The sequence below is a fragment of the Saimiri boliviensis genome, chromosome 11 (assembly GCF_048565385.1).
Source record: "Saimiri boliviensis isolate mSaiBol1 chromosome 11, mSaiBol1.pri, whole genome shotgun sequence".
Taxonomy (NCBI): Eukaryota; Metazoa; Chordata; class Mammalia; order Primates; family Cebidae; genus Saimiri; species Saimiri boliviensis.
In genome coordinates this window covers 18,197,452-18,215,215 of record NC_133459.1, presented here as the reverse complement: position 1 = coordinate 18,215,215, position 17,764 = coordinate 18,197,452, and the positions used below count along the sequence as shown (strand labels likewise).

At 48.9% G+C, this 17,764-nt stretch overlaps 1 protein-coding gene across 8 annotated transcripts in view; it reads left to right on the top strand.

Moving 5' to 3' along the window:
* TMCO4 (transmembrane and coiled-coil domains 4) overlaps positions 1 to 17,764 on the top strand; it is a 116,030-nt gene that overhangs the window by 26,289 nt on the left and 71,977 nt on the right. For all 8 annotated transcript variants that reach the window (XM_074380173.1, XM_074380172.1, XM_039474432.2 and 5 more), the window contains one exon: positions 15,427 to 15,559. In XM_074380173.1, the coding sequence (XP_074236274.1) occupies positions 15,427 to 15,559 (133 nt within the window). The remainder of the gene's footprint in view (positions 1 to 15,426; positions 15,560 to 17,764) is intronic.

Genomic DNA, 17,764 nt, shown 5'->3' with positions numbered 1-17,764 from the left:
ATAGGTTCTGGGACACAGATGTATCTTTTTGGGGTAGGGGGCACCATTCAGCCCTCTATACCAGGATTCCTCAGTCCCCGAGGCCACCGACTGGTACCAGTTCATGGCCTGTTAGGAACTGGGTCACAAAAGCAGGAAGTGAGAGGTGGGCAAAGCGAACAGTTTCATCTGTATTTACAGCCGCTCCCCATCGCTGCTCGACAGCCTAGACTCCACCTCCTCTCAGATCAGCGGAGGCATTAGATTCTCATGGGAGCGCCAACTCTATTGTGAACTGCGCACACAAGGGATCTAGGCTGCGTGCTCCTTATGAGAATCTAATACCTGGTGTTCTATCACTGTCTCCCATCACCCCAAGATGGGACCATCTAGTTGCAGGAAAACAAGCTCAGGGCTCCCACTGATTCTACATTTTGGTGAGTTGGATCATGATTTCATTATATATTGCAGTGCAGTAATAATAGAAATAAAGCACACGATAAATGTAATGCACTTTGATCATCCCAAAACCATTCCCCCAACCCCCACACTGGTCCATGGTAAAACCGTCTTCCACAAAACTGATCCCTAGTGCCAAAAAGGTTGGGGACCACTGCTCTATACCACTCCAGGATGTTTGCATTAAGCCACTACACAGGCTGCCTCCTGAGCCCCTTCCCACCCCTGCAGCTCCCATCCAACCTCTTCCCACCGGTTCTTCTCTGCCAGCACTCCCCTATGACTACGTAAGTGGCTTCTTCTGTTCCCTAACCTGGGGAGAAGCTTTGCTGCAGTGGCCTCTGATGTTTAGTCTGATGGCAAACAGGGAGGAGACACAGCATAGAAGAAATCCCCAGCATCCTCCAAACCCTGTAATAGGGAAACTTTTGCCTGGCTCCCTACTGGAACCCTCCTAGTGGAAGGAGGAGGAGGAAGAGCAAAACTTCACAGCAGGAAGGAGCCACAGGGGAAGGTCAGCAAGGCAGCAGGCAGGCTTTGGGCCAGTTGAAAGCCTGGGCGAGAGAGTGGGATGGGTTTCACCTGGGCAGGTATGCGGATGCCCGGACTCAGCAAGGTGAGCAGAGAGAGTAGGGGCAAAGGGCTGCCCCCGGAACCCTTCTTCAGACTGCGTAACTGCTGCAGACCAAGTACAGAGGATAGAACAGAGAGGGCTCAGAAGTCACGTCTCAGTCCTGGGATTCTGGTTGTCTGGTGCCAGCTGCAAGGGGACAGGGACTCTGTCTCAGGTGTCCTAGTGTTCATCTCCAATGACCCTTTCAGGGATGGTGGCAGTCAGAGACTTTAAAAGAGTAGCGTGCTGAGACTTTCTTTTTTATTTTATTTTATTTTTTTAATTTTTTTTTATAGATGGGGTCTCTCTATGTTGCCCAGGCTGGAGTGCAGTGGCTATTCACAGGCGCGATCCCACTACTGATCAGCACGGGAGTTTTGACCTGTCCGTTTCCGACCTGGACCGGTTCACCCCTCCTTAGGCAACCTGGTGGTCCCCCATTCCCGGGAGGTCACCATATTGATGCTGAACTTAGTACAGCCACCCGATCGGCATAGCGCACTACAGCCCTGAACTCCTGGGCTCAAGCGATCCTCCCACCTCAGCCTCCCGAGTAGCTGGGACTACAGGCACGCGCCACTGAGACTTTCTCAAGCCCACGCAGCAGGCGGATGAACTGCTTTCTCATGCGTGCTTGGTCGTACACATGTGTTTAGCGCAGTCAGTGTCTGCCAGGGTGGCGGGGCACACAGGTCACCCTACCTTGGGGATTCTTGTTATGAGCAGAATAAATTTTCTTCACTGCTTTTTGTTTTTGTTTTTGTTTTTGTTTTGAGACAGAGTTTTACTCTTGTTGTCCAGGCTGGAGTGCAATGGCACGATCTCGGCTCACCACAACCTCCACCTCCTGGATTCAAGTGATTCTCCTGCCTCAGCCTCCCGAGTAACTGGGATTACAGGCATGCATGACCATACCCAGCTAATTTTGTATTTTTAGTAGAGACGGGGTTTCTTCATGTTGGTCAGGCTGGTCTCCAACTCCCAACCTCAGGTGACCCGCCCACCTCAACCTCCCAAAGTGCTGGGATTACAGCCATGAGACACCGTGCCTGACCTACTGTTTTTTAAAAAAGACCTCTAAGCCTTTGCTACTCTCAGTGTGGTCCATGGACCCAGCAGCATCAGCACCGCCGGGAGCTTGGAATGCAGAATCTCAGCCCCCGCCCAGACTCACTGATTGGGATCTGCCTGAAACCCAGGCGATTCCCATGTGCTTTCTACTCAGAGGAGCGGTGCTCTAAGGCTCAACCCCCAAAGGGTATATTTGGGCCTACTGTATCCAAACAGAGCATTTTAACTCCATATCATGGAGCCGAAAGGGCTCTCCACGGGTGACTGGGCCAGCCTCTGCTTTCAGGCAGGTGAGGCCTTTGGTGATACTTTGTTTAGCAGAGGCAGCCAAGTGGCACCCAAGGGAGTGGCGGGGTTGGCCTGAGAACACTGCTCGGTCATGGACTCCGAGTTTGGGGCGTTTTCTGTCTGCACCCCCTGCAGCTTACATTTCTAGGGCCAGGCAGTCTCAGGATTTGTCATATATTTCATCACAGAGAGATTATATCACTTTATTTGTTTTTAACAGAAGCGAGGGAAGAGTGATATTATTGGATCTTCCTGGACTCCCTTGGAGAGAAAGGCTGGGCTGCACAGTGGTCTGAGACTTGGGTTGCTGGACAGCAGGGCAGCAGCTCAGCACATAGAATTTAATATTGGAATAAGTGTAATGGCAAAGCCACCACGTGCCGAGTCCTGGCTGCACAGCAGACATGGGCTAAGGGCTTGCGCTGGGGTTCATCTCTCATCCTCCAGTGAGGTGGTAAAGGCTGTTGCTTCCATCTTGCAGACCTAAATCTCACACATCAAGGTCAACTTGGGTGATTTTTTTTTTTTTTTTTTTTTTTTTTTTTTTTGAGATCAAATTTCACTCTTGTCCCCCAGGGCAGAGTACAGTGGCATGATCTTGGCTCACTACAACCTCTGCCTTCCAGGTTCAAGCGATTCTTCTGTCTCAGCCTCCTGAGTAGCTGGGATTACAGGTATGCACCATCACACCCGGCTAATTTTTGTATTTTTAGTATAGACGGGGGTTTCACCATGTCAGCCAGGCTGGTCTCAAACTCCTGACCTCAAGTGGTCCACCCACCTCTGCCTCCCAAAGTGCTGAGATTACAGGCGTGAGCCACCGTGCCCAGCTATCCTCATTTTCACAGGTGGAGAGACTGAGGCCCAGAGAGGGGAAGGAAAGTCTTTGGGGACACACAGTGGCAGAGGTGGACTGGGAGTCAGAAGCAGGCCTCCAGCCCTCCCTTTCTCTCATTGCTCTTCATCATGTAGAAGGAGAAGCCGCCTTGGCCCGGAATCTGACTTTGTCTCTTTCCTCACCCAGAGAGTCATGTGCATCCCGCCACCTCTTTCTGTACCCAACCCCTGCAAACCACAAACCATCTCGGGCACCTAAGACACCTCCACTGACACTTCTCTGCTGTGTTTGACCTTGGAGCTGGCTCTGGCAGAAGAATTGAGTGAGCTTAAAACAGCCTGTCTTATGTCATTGTGTGGTGCCTTATGCCCACCCAGGCATGTTCTCATCATAGGCGACATCTAAACCAGCAGCACCTTTTAAATTCCCATTGAGAATAACCACCACTTATTAAGCACCAGTAAATGCTGGTGACCCTACCTGGCTGTTTTCAATCACTGTTTCATTTCATCTTCACAACTGTCCTTTAAATGTAGGCGTTCCCACTTTGCAGATGAGCAAACCGAGGCTCACAGCAGTGAAGTCGTTGCCTAAGCTAGTAAGTGGCAGAGCTGGGCATTCTAAAACAACTGCTGTTAGTCAAAACCTTGGCAGATTTTACCCTCAGGGATTGGGGAATTGAGGCATCCCCATGGGAATTTAATAATACCTCATATCTAAATAAACCAGGCTTCGATAATGTCTGGGAGATGCCTTTGGTTTATCTGACAGCCTCACCAGGCACCAGCAGGTAACAGGAATGGCTTTAGTGGCACACTGGGACCCAGTGGGAGCAGGTGCCAGGGCTCCAAAGGTCCACAGAGGTCAGAGGTAGACCCTCAAATCACCTAGACCACCCTCTTATGTAGATGGGGAAACTGAGGCTCAGAGAGGGAAGTAGCTTGCTGACAGTTCATGTCTAACCTCTTTATCTGTTCTCACAAATAGCCAGGGACCAAGAATCAGGAGCATTTTGGGTGTCGATTGTATTACAATTCAAGCCCCACCTTGGCAAGTTACTGAATGTCTGTGTGCTTTGGTTTCCCCAGGTGTCCAGGGGAGTAACAGTGGTCTCTACCTTAAAGGGTGGCAGTGAGGATCACGTGAGCGAATCTGTGTAGAGTCCCAGCGCGGAGCTGGCAGGCAGGGCGCAGGCCATGAGTGTTGCTGGGGTGATGGTGGCCATGGTGAAATGGGATAACCCTGGAGTCGGGGAACCTGGATTTTCATCCTGTCTCTGAGACTCTTGCATGTAACCTTGATCAAGTCGCTTAACCTCTCTGAACTGCAATTTAAGTGCAAGTAAGGGACAAGAGCCAAATGTTCCATAAAAACATGATTTTTTAAACTGTCTAGGGTTCTAAGAACATGATCTTGTAAGTCATGTCAAGATCCTTACACGGGTCTTGTAAGGAAAAGGTTGGTGTTGTGGATGCGCCAGTTGTCCAGATCCTTCCCTCCAAGCTCCATGAGGGCAGTGCCCTTGTTGGAGCTGTTCACCATTGCATCCCATCAAGTGCAACACAGAGGACGGGCACATGGTGGACCTTAGTATTTGTTGGATGGAGGGAAGAATGGAGGGAGCAATGGAAGGATGGGTGGGCGATCCTTCTTTGGAGAATGAGCTTCAATGCTGAGCAGCGTGGTTTGCTGAATGTCTTCCTTCTGCAGAGATTGACGGGGGCAGAGGAGGAGGCTCTCTGTGCTGCTGGATTTCTCCCTGGGTGTGAGACGGGCTGATTAGTCATGGAGTCAGCCCAGGAAATCAGCATGAAAAGCTGCATTTCTCAGAACTTCCTGGAAGGTTGACCTTTACTGAGAGTTTTGGGATCTTAGTCACCGAACGATGCTTTATTGACAGCTGGGTAGGATTTTGTACGTGTGCTAATCATTTCCTTCTGCTCACCTAGTAGCAACCCATGACACACTTTGCCCACACAACTGAAAAAATAAGTCTTTTACATGATGAAAGTCAAACTAAATCTGAGCTGACAACTCTCAACCCCCACTCTATTGACGCTTGGGGCTGGGTCATTCTGTTTCGGGGGACTGCCCTGTGTGACACAGGCTGTTTAGCCGCATCCCTGGCCTCTACCCACCAGGTGCCAGCAGACATTCCTGAGTTGTGATGACCAGAATGTCCCCGGACATTGCCAGATGTCCTCTAGGAGGCAAAACTGAAAATGTGTCCATCTCAGGTGGCGCTGGCTTATTTGCGTTTAGTGATCTTCCTAAGTTCTTCTGGTTGCCCTTCTAGGCTGCTTACACAGGTTGTGAGTTATTGCAGACTCTATGATGGTCAGATCTGCCTCTGTGGCTGGTACTGTTACCCGCTCTAACAGGGAAGAAAATGAAGGCTCAGCAGGTTAAGTGAGTAGCTCAGGATTACATTTCAAAGTCAGCTTCAAAACTCCATTTAAGGCCAAGTGTTTCTCACCGTGAACTCTGTATTGGTCCCTGGGAGACTTCAACTGTGTCATGAGTTTTGCCCTCTGATCTCTGAATCCAAAGGGAGGATCACCTCGAGGCCGTGGAACTATAGTAGGCATGAGCTGCGCTTGAGCCACGGCCCTCTCTACCGTAGACTTGGCTCTACTTTCTGGCCTGGTATTTATTACTGGATTGCAAACCTTGCCTCCCTGATGAATCAGAAAGGCTGGAGCTGTGGTAAATGCAGGTATTGTCACCTGGCTGCTGGGTTCTCCATCAGCATCCTTGAGAGTCATACAGTTTATTATCCATATCCAAACAGCCGGGTCCATCCATTCCATGAATAAGAACTGACACCTGCTGTGTGTGCCCGGCCCCAGGCGAGGCACTGGGAGTAATCCTAATAGCAGATGTTTATTGAGTGCCTGCTGTGTGCCTGGCGCTAAGCTCAGTGCTTGCTTTATGGGAACCAATTCATTTAAGCCCCGCAAGGACCCTTGGAGGTAGATGCTCTTACTGTTCCCATTTTACAGCAGAGGAAACTACAGCAGAGAATGAAATAGCCTGCCCAAGCTGGAGAGTGAGGAGTTAGGATTCCAACCAGGCTTGTGGCTCCTGAGTTCTCCTCTTACCTGCTGTTCTGCTTCCCACATGGGGATAAGTGGGGACCTCACCCCTGCAGCTGACTTTAAGAGGGTGGATAAGGCCTGAACGAAGGGCAGGTGCCCATGCGGCAGGAACCAGAGGAGCAGCCGATCTTACTGCTCCTGCATCCGAGAAGGTGGAGATGGGAGGGTCTCAGAAGCAGCCCCTCCTCTCTCCCCTCTGCTCCAAGACTACTGATCTTGAAGTAAGCTTGTGGCTGCCTTAAAGCCCTTAATCGTCCTAAGCTGTGAGGACAAAAGGCAGGAATCAACCCCAAGACATCCCGAGTTAAACTGCCCTGTGAGGGCTCTGCAGCCAGGCTCAGCCTCTCAAAGTGGGGACCCTGGGCGCACAACAGGGCTTGAACCCAGTGCTCAGCAATGGATAGGGTGTATGGGACTGAAATACCATGTGACTTCTTCTTTATATGGAAAAAATTCATTGAGGGTGAGAACGGGACTATGTAATAAATATTCTAGAAAAGGTATGTAATTAGAAAAGTTGGTAAATTGGGCTGGGCATGGTAGCTCACGCCTGTAATCCGAGCACTTTGGGAGGCCGAGGCGGGCAGATCACCTGAGGTCAGGAGTTCGAGACTGGCCTGACCAACATGGAGAAACTTTGTCTTTACTGAAAATACAAAATTAGCCGGGTGTGGTGGCACATGCCTTTAATCCCAGCTACTCAGGAGGCTAAGGCAGGAGAATCACTTGAACCCAGGAGGCAGAGTTTGCGGTGAGCTGAGATGGTGCCACTGCACTCCAGCCTGGGCAAAAAGAGCAAAACTTCATCTCAAAAATAAATAAACAAATAAATAAAGTAAAAGTTGGTAAATGGATAGCAGTGTGGTGGGCAGGTAAGCAGTTGTATTAGTACGATCTGTGAGGTATGTCCTAGGACCCAGGGAGAAGAGGGGAAAAGGGCCCCTGCCCTGGCACAGCAGCCCACAGCCTTGCCCTGGCACCCTGGCTCAGAGAGTGGTTTCTTAGCAGGTACAGGATGGAGGACACATGGCAATTTCCCATAAAGTAATATCAGCCACCCTGTGTCAGGCGTTTCCTGTGTCCCAGGTGCCAGCCAAGCTTACCACATCCACCCTCTTATTGACCTCAACAAAAGCCAGATCAAAAAGATACTCTTGACCAGGCACGGCGGCTCATGCCTGTATTCCCAACACTTGGGAGGTCGAGATGGGCAGATCACTTGATGTCAAGAGTTTGAGACCAGCCTAGGCAACATGGGGAAACCACATCTCTACTAAAAATACAAAAATTAACCAGGCATGGTGGCGGGTGCCTGTGATACCAGCTACTTGGGAGGCTGAGGCACAAGAATCACTTGGACCCAGGAGACGGAGGTTTCAGTGAGATGAGATCGTGCCACTGCACTCCAGCCTGGGTGACAGGGCAAGACTCCATCTCAGAAAAAAAAAAGAAAAAGATATTCTTATTTCCTCTTTGGCAGATGAGGAAACAGAGGCTTAGAGGGGTTAAGAGACTTACTGAAGCCATTCAGCTAGTAGGAACTCAGATCAAGGTTTAAACCCAGGTCTGTGTGACAAACGCTGAAGTTTCTGCTTCTGGGTTCCTTCGCTTTGGTCTGGAGGGTAGCCCCCAAAGGGCGGGGATTGACCATGATCTTTTCCCAAAGGTGTGGGCTCTCCCAGCATGTATGAGGTCAATCCCGACCCACCAGCCCTGCCTTCATGCTCAGAGATGGAGCCATTGCTGGGAACAGGCTGGTTCAATGCCTTTCAACAGGAGGCTGTTCAGCCCCCCTGTCTTACCCCCTCCCCGCTCCTTATTTGGGGGATTTGAAAATGTGGGAAGGGTCAGGGTTATCAAAACTTGCAGGTGCCACGGGCATTTAGGGCCAAGTCCCGGGTGCTGCTGTCCTTTGAGGCATAAGAGTGTTAGGTGATGCAGTACGGAACGCAGTTGCTTCTGTATGGAGAGATGCTGGGGCGGGTGAAGGAGTCCTGTCGTGAACACACAGCCTGGCTCCGGACATGCCCCTTGCTCTTCCTGAAGCAGGGGGACCAGCCCCTTCCGGGGGCTCCCACAGTATGTGGTTGTGTGTCTGGGGTGGGCACGAGGGCTAATCCTGCAGTTTTGGGTGGCTGGCAGGCACACTCCTGCCCTCTGGTGGCAGAGCCGAGATCCCTGGGTCACCCTCCTCAATCCCCCAACTTTCCAAAGAACTGTTCTACGGTGATAATGTAACTTTTAGGTGCACCTGTGGCCCATGACCTAGGGCTGCCCCTGAGACTGCGTGTATACCCCATGTGAATAGAATACAGGATTCACAACTGGCCAAACGGGATTGTCCTAGGACAGCAAACTCACTCAAGAGGAGGGGATTTGCCTTTAAAAGACAGTCACTGTGGAAGGAGCAGCAATGTTAGCATCAGATAATTTGGATTATAATCCAAGCTCCAGCACTCTCTAAACTGTGTGACTTTGAGAAAGTTTCTTATTACCTATTCTTTCCTCATGTGCAAAATGCCGCATCCTAGTGACAACCTCCTAGGACCATTTGGAGGATTCGAAATCACAAATGTAAGCTCCTTCCATGAGGCCTGCTGCTCAGGATGCTGGGTTCCCTCCCCTGAAGAGGTGGCAGGAGAAGCATGAGCACATCCAGACCTACAGGCATGAGCACATCCAGACCATCTCAGACTGGGAAGAGCTCATTTGCAGGAGGGGAGCCCACTGCTCTGTTTCTTGGGGCAGCAATCACCTGCTTCAGAATCACTGGGAGCGGGAGTGTTGTTAAAAGTACAGATTCCTAAGCCCCACCCCAGACCTCCTGCAGGTGGGACAGAGGACACTGAAATTCCACAAGCTCCCTGGGACCTTTATGTTCCCCAAACGCTAAGAACCACTGTCCCACTGTGAGTCTCAAATCTCCACATGGCCCTGTTGCTGTAGGGCTGTTTCAAGTCCGTTTGACCTTGGATTTTTGAAGGTCTCTCCTTGTGAGGAGGAACAGGTACCCTGAGGCTGACCCTCAGATCTCTGAGCTGGAAAGGACCTCAGGAGACCAGCCCCTAGGGTCCAAAACCCCGAGCCCAGACACCGGACTGGAATCTACGCAGCTCTCAGTAACAGCTGGGGGGATCTCGCAGCACCCACTCTCACGGTCTGAGGGAGATCACAGGCTTACCCAAACTTAGAAGGAGACCAGGAGGAAGGAGCACAGGCTGGAAGCATGGGTGGGCTTGGGAGAGAGGTGTGTGGCTGGAGGACAGTGTTCTGTTAGCTCATGCCCCTGCTTCCCACGTCACGGTGTGGGAAAGGGGAGGCAGTCAGGTGTTCAGCCTCTGAGCCAGGCTGCCACTTTACGACTCACTGACTGGGTGGACCTGAGGCAGTGGCCTAAGCGCTCTGCACCTCACTTTCCTCTTTGAGAAGATGGAGTTTCTAAAGCACCTGCCACTTCCGAGGGTCATAAGGATTCAATAAGCCAATACGTGCAGAGTGTAGTGCAGAATCTGATCCAGAGGAGTAGTCGGTAAATGACGCTTCCAGATTAATAGGATTATTGATCATAGGATGTGTCTGCCAAAAGGGGCTACACGTTTCATCCAGCAGAACTGTCCCGCCATTTGGATCTCCCCCAGTTGAGGTCCACCCGCTGAGTCATTCATTCATTTCTACAAATACTCCATTCTTGCATACAAAGATGATTGAAGCTCTGCTTTGTTTTTGGCATGGGCTGAGGAGCTAGGGATGCACAGTGGGTTTGGAGCTTGTATTTTATATTCTAGAACAAGAGGAGACAAACAGGCAAATACAGACTATATATAGTTGTTTTAAATGGTGATAAGAAGAACTGGCTGGGTATGGTGGCTCATGCCTGTAATCCCACCATGCACTTTGGTAGGCAAAGGTGGGTGGATTGCTGGATATATATATATATATATACACATAAATTATCTGAGCAGGGAAGCACATGCCTGTACTCCCAGCTACTCAGGAGGCTGAGGTGGAAAATCACTTGAGCTTGGGAGTTTGAGGCTGCAGTGAGCCAAGATCGTGCCACTGCGCTCCAGCCTGGGTGACAGTGAGACCCTGTCTCAAAAAAAAAAAAAAAAAGATAAGAAGAAATAACTCATAATAAGAGATTAGGAAGCAGTAGACTGTCAGGGAGGGCTTCTCTAAGAAGGTGACATTTGCAGAAAGAACTGAGTGATGAACGTATCTTCTAGATATCTAGAAAATATCTAGAAGATACGTTCATCACTCAGTGCCAGGCATTGTAAAGCCTCTGACATTTGTGGCATGCACCTATAGTCCAAGCTACTTGGGAGGCCAAGGCGAGAGAACTGCTTGAGGCTAGGAGTTTGAGGCCAGCCTGTGCAACATAGTAAAACCTCCATTTCTTTAAAAAAAAAAAAAAAAAAAAAAAAAAGACAATGACATTTGAGGATAATTCACCACTGTAAGAGAAGACCCCACTGGGAGGAGAGAGGCGTTAACCCAATAATCTACTCTCCCTTAGTCCCCTGGAGGAGCAGGACTCAGAGGGTACCAGAGAGGGAGAGGGAGACTCAGGTGGAGGTGGGAGGCAGGGAAAGGTCTTCTGTGTGCCGGGGCAGGTGGACACAGCACAGAACCCTGGCAGGAAAGGGAGATCTTCTGTCAGCTAATGATTCAACACATCTTAACTGTGCACCTACTAACTTCCAGGCATTGTCTCAGGCCCTGGGAGAACAGCAAGGAACAAGGCAAAGGTCCCTGCCCTTGTGGGACAGGCATTCCGATGGGAGAGCCAGACAATAAACCTATACAGGGAAATGGGCTAATGGAGACGGGGTGACTGGGGGGCTGAGCTATTCTAATTCAGGAGCCGCTGGCTTCTCTAAGGAGGTGATATTGGAGACCTGAGTGATGGGAAAGAGCGGCTGAGCAGAGATCTGGGAAGGAGCTTCCCAGATATCGAGAACAGCAAATGCAAAGGCCCTGAGGCAGCCCTGAGCTTGGCTTCTTGCCCGAAGCAGGGACAGGTAGAAGGTGAGGTAGGAGAGGGTAGCAGGAAGGGGCTAGATAATGTGTGGTCTTACAGAGCATGGAAAGAAATGTGGACTTAATTCTGAGTGCACTGGGGAGGTGTCAGCGAGCTCTAAGCCAGAGAGAGGACACGATCGGATTGGTGACTTTAAAGAAGCTCAGTGGCTGCTGTTTGGCAAATGGAGTGTGGAGGCAAGAGTGAAAGATGAGAGAGCGGCGAGACAGCTGTGGCTGGAGAGCGGTGGAGATAGAGTGAAGTGGTCAGACCCAGGATATGTCCTGGAGGTACAGCTGTCAGCATCAGCTGGTGGGTTGGATGTTGGGACAGGGAAACAGGAACTAAGAACTTATGGTCTGAGCCCCAGGGTGGATGGGGCACGTTTTTTTTTTTTGTTTTTTTTTTGAGATGAAGTCTCCCTCTGTTGCCCAGGCTGGAGTGCAGTGGCGTGACCTTGGCTCACTGCAACCTCTGCCTCCCAGGTTCAAGCAATTCTGCTGCCTCAACCTTCCAAGTAACTGGGAATACAAAGGTGCACCACCACACCCAGCTGATTTTTGTATTTTGTAGTACAGAAAGGGTTCACCATACTGGCCATGCTGGTCTTGAACTCCAGACCTCAAGTGATCTACCCACCTCGGCCTCCCAAAGTGCTGGAATTATAGGCATGAGCCAGTATGCCTGGCCTATGGGGCACCTTTTACTGGGACAGGATCTCAAGGAGCAAGTTGGCCCCCTGGCAAGTTGGCAGTAGAGCCTAGGCCAGAGAATGTCAATATCCTGGGTAGCCCAGGACTTGTGCTCCCTCCCTACTGCCTTCTAAAAGAGATTTGCTCCTAGAGCCTCCAGAAGGAAGACGCCTTAAAAATACAAACCCCGGCTCCAAGACTAGCATCCTAGCCACTAAGTCTTTGAAATGACCTTTACACGAGGCTGAGATACCAAGACCCGTGCCTGAGATTGCCGCAGGAATGCTAATCACACATACACCCGGCAGTCTGCATGCTAGGAGATGAATCACTGTAGCCTTGACCAATGGAGTATGTATTAGCAATTAATTTTAATTGCCACCAATTAATCACTGCGGCCAAAGCTTGGTTTCTACAACCCTATTATCACCTGGGTGAAATAGTCTTTGCTCCTATGGGGAAGCAAGGAGCTCCTTTTTTTCCATGGAAGTTTACTGAACCTAATAACCCCAAGACACAGCATGCGGTATCTGTCCCCAGCACATAGACAGCTCCTCATCCCAGGAGATAGCAGGGCAGCCCCAAGAGACCATGTTGCACTCTGGGGACCCTGGGTCAGGGTGGGAACTGATTTCTTTTGCAGAAGCTGAAACCTCAAACTTCAAGACTTCAGGGGCTGCATCATATTGAATAGCTTCTCACGTGGAAACATGAGGTCAGGGAAAGGAGGGTCCCTTCTACCAGAACTCAGGAAACCCTATTTTTGGCAAGCTTCTCAGGTCATGCTGATAGGCAGCTGGACTGGGGAATTCGAGTTTTAGATAACTCATGTCTTCACAGGGCCGGGGCACACAGGGCAGATGGGTACAGAATAGCTGAATGCCAGGTCCTTGCAACTTTCTCTGTCAAAAAGATTCCATTGGGAAGCCTCTCATGGTAGTTGAGTCACAAAGAATTTGACCTCAAAGTCAGAAGAGTTTATTCATTGGTTCATTCATTGTGTAAACATTTTTTGAGTTCTTGCTAAGTGCCACGTCCCAGGGAGGTACAGGGGTTGGAAAAACAGATGACTAAGCTTACAGTCGAGTAAGATATGATGAATACAGTCAAATGGGGAAGATACTGAGAGAGAGGCCTGTGTACATGACCACAGACCCCGCCAAAAGAGGGAGCGATGCGGAGAGGGTTCAGAGAGGAGGTGATGGTTGAGCCAGGTCAAGGGTTAAGTGATAAAATAATGGCCCCCAAAGATGTTCACACCCTAATCCCCGGCACCTATGCATATGTTACCCTACATGGGAAAAGGGACTTTGCAAGTGTGATTACTTTAAGTGTCTTGGAATGGGGAGACTATGTTGGACTTCCCAGATAGTCCCCAGTGCAATCACAGGGTCTTTATAAGAGCAGGAGACTCGACCATGGGAGCAGAGGTCGGAGTGATCGGAAGGAGGGGCCGCAAGCCAAGGAAAGCAGGCTGGGAAAAGCAAGAAAACAGATTCCCTCCTTGCTAACACTGATTTTAGAATACCTGGCCTTCAGAACTGTAAGATACTAAATTTGAATGCCAGCCGGGTGTGGTGACTCACGCCTCGGCTTCCCAAATTGCTGGAATTACAGGCACCCACCGCCATGCCCGGCTAATTTTTATGTTTTTAGTAGAGATGGAATTTCGCCATGTTGGCCAGACTGGTCTGGATCTCCTGGCTTCAAGTGATCCACTCACCTCAGCATCCCAGAGTGCTGGGATTACAGGTGTGAGCCACCTCGCCTGGCCGCCCCTCACTTTTTTTTTTCCTGTGCAGTATTTGTTTTTCATTTGTTTCTTAGTTGGGACCCTGTGACATATTATCAAGTCAATCTTCTATCCATTAAAAAATTTGTTTCATTGTATAAGCATTTATTTTCCCTTTTTTCTTTATGTGTAATATCCAAACAGAACTGTCTCTTTTTTCTTCTTCTTCTTATTGAGATGGGGTCTTGCTATGTTGCCCAGGCTAGTCTCGAGCTCCTGGGCTCAATCGATCCTCCTGCCTCAGCTTCCTAAGTAGCTGAGATTATAGGCACACACCACCACTTAGCCATAAATTCTCTTAGCCATAAAGTCTTCTGGCTAAGAATTTATTTTTGAAAGTTATTACATACTTTCCTTGAGAATCATTTTTTTATGGCCCCATGATTTTCAGCTGGATGGGTGTGGTTAGTTTATTTAACTAATTTCCTGATGTTGGAAATCTCCAAGTTGTTTCCAGTTTCATATTATAAATACAGCAGTAGTGCCTTTATTTACTTAATGTCATCTACATTTATGGTTGTTTTTTTAAGATTAGAATTCCAGAAATGGAATTCCTGGGGCAAAGGGGATGTACTTTTTTAAAAGTTTTTGATACATATTATCCAGTTGCCCTCTAGAAAGTTTACACCAGGACACACTTCCACCAGCAACGTCTTAGAGCACCCATTTTTATCATCTCTTTCACAGCTGTGAAATTTTAAAAACTGATCTTTGCTTATTTGCCTGATGAGACATACCACCTTCCTTTTTTCTTTTCTTTCTTTTTTTTTTTTTTTGGAGACAGAGTCTCGCTCTGTCACCAGGTGTGCAGTGGCACAATCCTGGCTCACTGCAACCTCTACCTCCCAGGTTCAAGCAATTCTCCTCCCTCAGCCTCCTGAGTAGCTGGGACTACAGGTGCGTGCCACCACGCCCAGCTAATTTTTGTATTTTTGTAGTAGAGACAGGGTTTCACCATGTTAGCCAGGATGGTCTCCATCTCTTGACCTTATGATCTGCCTGCCTCAGCCTCCCACAGTGCTGGGATTACAGGCATGAGCTACCGCACCCAGTCCCACCTTGCTTTTGCTGAATATTTTAATGGTTGTGTAATATTTTGTCCAGACAGCTGTGTCATTTTTTTCATTGACTGGCTCCAATGGGTTTGTGCATTTAGGATGTTTCCGTTGTTGGAGTTTTATCAGTTCAACTGCTGACATCACTATGTTTAAAACCTAAACTGGGCTAAGCATGGTGGCTCACACCTATAATCCCAACACTTTGGGAGGCCGAGGCAGGTGGATCACCTGAGATCAGGAGTTTGAGAACAACCTAACCAACATGGTGAAACCCGATCTCTACTAAAAATACAAAATTAGCCAGGTGTGGTAGCACGTGCCTGTGATCCCAGCCACATGGGAGGCTGAGGCAGGAGAATCGCTTGAACCCAGGAGGTGGAGGTTGCAGTGAGCCGAGATCACGCCATTGCACTCCAGTCTGGGCAACAAGAGCAAAACTCCATCTCAAAAACGAAACAACAACAACAAAAGAAACCTATACTGATTCTTTCCTGGTGTTGTTTCTGTCTTTCAAGGACACTATGATGCCCGGGCCCGAGTCCTCGTTTGCCACATGACCTCCCTGTTCCGGGCGCCTTTGGAGGAGCTGGATGTCCTTGAAGAGACATTCCTGGAAAGCCTGAAGGAAATCAAAGAGGAGGAATCTGAGTAAGAAAGTCCCGCGACACCCATCAGTATCCAAGGATTTCCACTTGAGTGCACTTTGTAGATAACAGAGTCCCCTTCTCCTTTTAAGAGATGGTGCAGTGAGGTGGGAGGAACCGTGGACAGAGTCACAGCTGTAGCCCTGACTCACTATGTGGCCTTAGCCAGCTACTTGCCCTCTCTGGGCCTCTGACCTCATTTGCAAGAAGGAAATATGAAATGGGTGGGGGATGGTGGCTTACGCCTATAACCCCAGCACTTTGGGAGGCCAACGCGGGTGGATCACTTGAGGTCAGGAGTTCGAGACCAGCCTAGCCAACATGATGAAACCCCAACTCTACTAAAAATACAAAAATTAGCCAAGCATGGTGGTGTGCACCTGTAGTCCCAGCTACTTGGGAGGCTGAGGCAGGAGAATCGCTTGAACCTGGAAGGCAGATGTTGCAGTGAACCAAGATTGTGCCACTGCAAAACGGTATGGGTGACAGAGTGAGACTCCGTCTCAAAAAAAAAAAAAAAGGGAAAGATGGCCAGGTGCGGTGGTTCATCCCTGTAATCCTAGCACTTTGGGAGACCGAGGCAGGCGGATCACCTGAGGTCAGGAGTTCAAGACCAGCCTGGCTGACGTGGTGAAACCCTGTCTCTACTAAAATATAAAAATTAGCTGGGCATGATGGTGGGTGCCTGCAATCACAGCTACTTGGGAGAATGACTTGAACCTGGGAAACTGTGGTTGCAGTAAGCCAAGATCACGCCACTGCACTCCAGCTTGGGCGACTGAGCGAGACTCCATCTCAAAAAAAATAAATAAATAAATAAAAGAAGGAAATGAATGATTGCTAAGGTCCTTGAATCTGTGAGTTTAACATCCTGGGGCCCTGACACCCTGTTCCACCTCAGGCTCTTGCAACACCTGGTTCATGAGCACAATTGACCTGGATTCAACTTCTGTCTCTGACACCCGTCCACTATTTTGATACTGGGTGTGTGGCCTTGCTTGCCTTTCTAAGCTACAACGTTCTTCTCTGTGAAACAGGAATAAGGATAGTGCCCTCCCAGGGTCACTGGGGAGAATGAATGTCTGCGTATTGTAAAATGCATAGCCCAGGGCTGGCACACAGCAAGTGCTCGGTAAACATGAGTCCTCTCCTTCCCCAGCATGTCCCGGAGCCATCAGTTGGAGAGTTGCTTTGCTGTCTCTATATGGTCAAGAGTGTGTAGAAGGAAATAATCCTGGTAACTTGGCCAGAGCTCAGCTCTTTGCAGAACACCTTATACAGGATCTAATCCCAGAGCAATAAATCAATTTCAGTCACAGCCTATTCATAGATTCCTGGTAGCAGGCACGTCTCCCAGCTCTGGGTTTTGTTTTCAGCTGCTGTGGTGTTCTTTGACCAGCCAGGTTACACCAGTTCAGTCCACCTGGGAACTTAATCCTAAAGCAAATTGAGACCCAGAGTCACCCTCATGCTAGAGTTTGTGGAGCAAAGGAAAGGGTTATTTCTTTGAGAAAGGAGGAAACTTGATTTGTTGAAATAACCTGTAAATGTACTAGCTTTGACTCCCAGAGTTGTGTCAGTATAGAAATACCTGGATCCATGCCCATTACCATGATCACGAGGGCTTCTTAGGTTCTTTGGATATGTCAGAAATTTATAGGATCTTTCATGCCTCGAAATTAAGGAACTCTCGGTTATTATTTGGAAGTCTTGTTATCAGAGAGAAACATATTACCCGGAGCAATTTGTTCTGATAATACCAGTCATGCCAGATCAGGGAAGACAGAAACCAGAAGGTCTAACACAGGCCAGTTCTGCCACTTAACCAGCCACACGAGCTTGGCCATTATTTAACTTCTCTGAGCTTCAACTTCCTCACCTGCAAAATGGGGATAAGAGTAGCACCCTCTTCACAGGGTTCTTGAGGGGCCCAAATGAGTTCATATATATTCAAAGTGTTTCCTGGGACAGAGTAACTAGTCCATAAATATTATTTGCTGTTGTTAACAGTACTGTTCTAATCGTGTCATTATAGACCGTTTTATAGATTATTATAGGCCCTATTGTAGTCCATGTATAGACCCTTTCCCCAGAAAAAAGCTTCACAAATGTAATTGTTTATGTTAATTAACACATTATTGTTAATTGTTTTTGGAGACATCTTGGATTCTGTGGTCTCTGGAAGGATCTGAGACCCAGGGAAGGCACA